General features: G+C 38.4%; 1 protein-coding gene across 1 annotated transcript in view; it reads left to right on the top strand.

Moving 5' to 3' along the window:
• Nucleotides 1-5,061, top strand: part of LOC121385334 (protein SPO16 homolog) — a 9,838-nt gene extending 4,777 nt beyond the window's left edge. The window contains exons 5-6 of the mRNA XM_041515976.1: nucleotides 1,398-1,509; nucleotides 2,160-5,061. Coding sequence (XP_041371910.1) covers nucleotides 1,398-1,509; nucleotides 2,160-2,320 — 273 coding nt within the window. The 3' untranslated portion in view covers nucleotides 2,321-5,061. The remainder of the gene's footprint in view (nucleotides 1-1,397; nucleotides 1,510-2,159) is intronic.
• The last annotated feature ends 565 nt before the right edge of the window (nucleotides 5,062-5,626 follow it).

The raw sequence follows: 5,626 nt of genomic DNA, 5'->3' as shown, positions 1-5,626 counted from the left end.
AAAAGTAAGAGAATTGTTGATAATAAGTTCAATTAGAAGTCTTGATGAAACATGACTGCTTTTAGCATTAAAACATTCATGACTACACCTATATTTGTCACTATTTCAAGATTATGCCATTAAGGAGAAAATAGCACTTTTATACTTAATTTAAAATTATTGTAATTGTATGCTATTTTAAATTTTACATACCTCAGAAGTCCTAAAAGTCACAACAAATGAAGTTAAACACAGCAGATTCTGAAAGTATAGGTCCATAGATGATTTTGGATGAAAATTGATATTTGACCTTTTGACCTCAATATTTGACCTTGAACCTCAAATGCCGCGGTGGTAAGTCAAATTGTACTGAAACAATGTTTAAAAGTCATCTGTGATCCAAAACAATACAATAATATGAAATTAGCAAAGAATTACCAAAACATTTGCTGATCCTTACTTAATTTTGTTGGGTATATTTATAATTAAAATTAAAAACAAATGCATAAAAGGTTTTAAATCTTAAGTCTTGTATAACCGTTTCTTACACACCCATTGGTGAGAACGCCATGTGTTATTTTTGATAACACATGGTTGTTTACACACGTACGTGTGTTAACAATTTCAAGACATACGACTGGCAACTCCTAGGTGATGACCAGGTGACCACTGCCATACATCCAATGAAAAAGTACACGGTGTAGAACGATTACATTGTGACGTATAGTTAACCTGACAATCATGGGTCTCTGGCGCGTAAGTTAGCTACAAGTGCAACGGCTGTAAATAACTTTCAGTCGAAAAAGATGTTACAATTTGCTTAAAACCTGGTTTTTGAGGATATGTAAGAAATAGAATAATACATTCGTGTCGGTTAGATACCATTTATCTCCCAACTCGTTGTTCAAAAACGAATCAAACTCGTTTTCGCTCGTTAAGATACATTTTAAAACAACTCGTTGTGACATAAATGGTATCTAACGGCCACTTATGTATTACTGTCTATATCCAAATGTATCGCGCAGGTTTGTAGATTGACTAAACTTAGTGTCCATTTTCACAGATTGAAACTATGGTCTGCTCCTTTAATAATTTTAAAGGACCAGAGTACTCTGACGGTGAGAGAGCTAGACGGACATTTGGACAGTTGGTAGCCTTTCCAAATGTCCGTCTAGCCCTCTTACCGTCAGAGTAATCGGGCTACCCCCACCCCCTCCAATCCCCTCCCGGCCCTGAGGTTCAAGCATGCTGTCCTGGACACACACCTCAGCTATCTGGGCTGTCTGTCCAGGACAGTGGGTTAGTTGTTAGTTGGTTAGTGGTTAGTGAGAGAGAAGAGGGTGTAGTGGCCTTACGCCTACCCACTGAGCCCCTAAGAATTCGCCACTCGTGTATTAATTATTCTCTGTTTATTCCAGCTTCTCTGCAAGCCAGTTTCTGATCTGATGAACGAGCGATTCAGGATTCTTCTGCAGAACCAGACGGCCACTGTTCCATCCATCTTGAAACAGCTGCATCTCGACGATCATCATATCCTTCCTTTCTTTGCTTTTTCTTCAAACATCACCGCGAAACAAATTGATTGGAGTGATTAATTAGCCAGTGATCCACGACTGGTGTAACAAAGGCCGTGGTATGTACTATCCTCTCTCAATATCTGTGTGGTCCTTAACCGTATGTTTGACGCCATATAATCGTAAATAAAATGTTGAGTGCGTCGTTAATTAAACATTTCCTTCCTTCCTTCATTCTCTTGAGCAAATGTCCAATAATCTTGTGTTAGACATTAAAATAGCCATTGTTTAAATTGTTCCAAGGAGGCGTCCTTTGCTTTTTTTATAAGCGTATGAGATGGGGGGGGGGGGGGGGGGGGCAGGAAACTGCTACCCCTGTCCTGGAGAAAATCCTCAAATTTGGGCAAAAAACAATAGAGAAATTCGGGCAAAATGAACATACCTGAACACAATATTAGTTGTAACCCATGTAAAAATGTGTGTCAATTCATTGTAACCCTATATAGCTGTTAGGCAGCTAATGTGAATAAACATTGTACGGTAATCCAGATTCGTGCACTTTTGTTTAATTTGGGCAAAAATCGGCTTGCCCCCTACAAAAATGGCAGCCTGTATGCCTATGGCGTTTTGTTTTTTTTGTAAAATATTAACCTTGACCAAAACCACAGATCCAGATGTTACAAGATGGTGTTGGCAGCCTGGCTACGTTGGCATCGGCGACACGAGACGACCTCCTCGACTGCTGTCTCGATTCAGCAACGGCCAACAGAATTCTGGAATTCTTTAAATCGAAGCAACCAGGGCTGTACTTGTCTCAAAATAACTAGGAGGGAGGTGGAGGCGCAATAAAGAAATAATCAGTGCACAATAATACAGTCACAGAATATTCTCCAGTTTAACAAATAGTTAGAAACGTAAATGGTTGTGTCAAAGTCATAAGGCAACACCATAAGAAACAAGTGACTTATACGAGAGTATATTAAATTTACATTGAAAAGTTAATTATTTCCATTTACTGTTGTTTTTTGTTGGGTTTTTTGTTTTGTTTTTTATCAACAGTTAAAATTGGGCAAGTGAATTTTTAACCATGGCTAGTGAATTTTATAATTCACTGACCCCATGGCAAGTTAATTTTTGTAAAATTCTAGAACCCCTGAATAGCCAATTGTGACAAGACAACTTTACTATTTAATCAGTTGCTGAGCAATTAGCTATTCTCGTAGGAGGCACTCGTATTGTGTGGCGTTGTCTTTAGTTCTGCTGTCATTATCAGAATGTCTTCCTCAGGTCTTTGGCTGTTCCCCAGATTTTGGTTTTTAGAGTTGCTCCTTTTGGCCCGGGACCTAATTCACTAAACTCTTGCAACTTTGCGATCTCATATTGCAATGCTGAAAGACTTACAAAGAGAATACTTTGTTGTCTAGCAAACCCTAAGAGACCTTTGTGAATTAGGCTCCAGGTCTGGTTTCACAAAATGTGACATGTGGAAAGGATTCTGACATGTATTTTAAAAGTAATATCAGCACTTCATCACTTCCTGGTCTCAACAATGACTGCTGTATAGATAAAAGAAAGCAAACGTATGATGGTAGACCGATGAGTGCTTTTTGTCTTGATTCACTGAGCAGTAATTTTACCTATTTAGGCAACCAGGCTAGTGTTTTTCTAAATGACTGAAGAAAGATGTTTACGTTTAGTCTCAGTTTAAGTAATTAAATACAAGTTTAAGTAATTATGTACACGTTTAACTTGTAATTATATACAAGTGTTGAATAAATCAAGACGATCCAATGATATATATCATATTTTATTTATAAAATGAATAAAACATTTTTAAACTGTTTGGAATCTTTTCAATTTCAACGAATCACAGCTTCAGTTTGACATACAATGTAGAAAAAAACAAAACAAGATGCCCCAATTGACATTTTTGCAGCTTCATGTTCTAAAACAAACAATTAGGCCTGTTCCATAATTGATCTTGGGGGAGGTGGGATGCATTATTTTATGACCGGTGGGTCTGCTGCAATGTTTTGATGCATACAGTTTAAATACAAAATAAATAAAAATGTATGGGTGGTGGGTACACAAAATAGTTACCGCCCCCATGAGATAACTTTGAAGACTGACCCTAAAAATTTATTTATCATATTCAATATGCACCTATGGTGAGAAGGAATCTGGTTTATACCATTTGTATTTCTCGGACACTACCAGTGGTGCATTCAGGACTGCTCCAGAATTGATCACCGGGGGGGGGGGGGGGGGGGGGGGGGGGAGAGAGAGAGAGAGATGATATATAGGGTTGGCAGTGTGGGGTGGTGGTGGTGGTATCAATAAGCACCGCAATTAATAGTTTATTCCTGGTGGGTCTGCCATATTTATTTCTATACAAACTTGGTTTACCGGTAAATCAAATTTTATATTTTGAATCATGAGAACATAAAAGGATTGCCCTCCCTCTACCAAATGTGATTATTCTTATAAATCACACCCCACTCCAATACCATGAACTGAAGACAGATTGAGCATCTCCAAGTCTGAATGGGTGTTCCACGACTCGACCTTGGCGGTACCCCGGGATGTTTTGGCTACTAATTTCCCACTCGGGCTACCAGATATCTAAACCTGGTAGTCTGCCAGGCTACTATCTTCTTTTTGCACATGCAGTTACTCTGCAATCCATAAGACACTTGAACATCTAAAACAAAACCACTTAAAACAACATGTTTAAATAAAAATAAATTATTTTGCTTTTATCTCTCTTTTTATTTTTTTTAATTTATTAAAATTATAGGGCTATCAGTTTTTACCAAGGCCTTCCAGATTTCATAACCTGGTAGACCGGAGAAGGGGCTACCATTAAAAAACATTAAGGTCGTGGCCTGGTGTTATTTGCTTCATTTCTGATACAGTACGTCAACCAACACAAATATCAACTACTGTAGGCAGGATGTCCAGTCAGGTTTCCAACCTATCTGACGTGTTAGTCCTTAAGGTCTAACAAGGGACTGTTCAACTATTATGTAAAGCTCTAGGGACCCCTACATGTAGTTTCACACAAACTTGTGATGCTTAGTTTTACAGATCACCAAACAAGTCCGTATGAATGATATCTGGGGTGGGTGAAACAGTTTCTAGTTGGGGTGGGGGGGGGGGGGGGGGGGGGGGGGACTGGGACAAAGCCACATTTTTATCTTTGTTTATATAGGATACAAAAACAGAAATATACATTTTTGTCATCAAGTGGGCTTGCCCATATATGTGTCAAACAAAATTGCATACATTTATTGCCCAGATAAAACTATTTTTTGTTTAGAACAAATACTGTGACATTTTATTTATCACCAATGACAGAACTGGTAGTACTATGCTGTCTTTCCATTAGTGCAGTTTTACCCGTGTCGGGCGGTACAAATCGAATCAGCTGATTGCATTGATGTCTTTCCATTGCCCTGGGTTATTAGTTGACTTTCTTGATGTGACATGTACAGTAACATCTATTAAATGACTTTGTGCAATATATATTGAAGGGAAGAAATAAACACACAAATAATATTGAATACAATCGACGCTCTCATCCATAGTGTCACAAAGCTAACCATGTTAGTGACATTCAACTCCATATTAATAACATTCATAGAGAATAACTAGTTAATGACGTCAGATATCTGCTTTATCCTGTGACGGTAAGAATGAGAAATTCCACGAGGCTCTGCCAAGCAGAATTTCTCATTTGGCCTGAACAGTATAAAGCAGATATCCGACATTATCAACTAGTTATTATCTGTATCTTGCAGACCATAAAAATTAAGGGGAAAAGCTATTATTTCTGTTAATTCAGCCACATTTTACAATGACATAGAGGTCAAATGAGTGATTTTGTAATGTAGCTGTGTGTGTGTGTGTGTATGTGTGTCTGTCTGTGTGTCTGTCTGTGTGTGTTAGTGTGCGTGTCTGTCTGTGTGTGTGTGTGTGTGTGTCTGTCTCTGTGTGTGTTAGTGTGCGTGTCTGTCTGTGTGTGTGTGTGTGTGTGTGTGTGTCTGTCTCTGTGTGTGTGTGTGTGTGTGTGTGTGTGTGTGTGTGTGTGCGTCAAAAGTCATATCCTGCTACTATAGTATAGCGATATGACT

This window comes from Gigantopelta aegis, chromosome 11 (assembly GCF_016097555.1).
Source record: "Gigantopelta aegis isolate Gae_Host chromosome 11, Gae_host_genome, whole genome shotgun sequence".
Classification (NCBI taxonomy): Eukaryota; Metazoa; Mollusca; class Gastropoda; order Neomphalida; family Peltospiridae; genus Gigantopelta; species Gigantopelta aegis.
The sequence above is the reverse complement of the archived record's forward strand: the minus strand, read 5'-3'. Positions and strand labels throughout refer to the sequence as shown.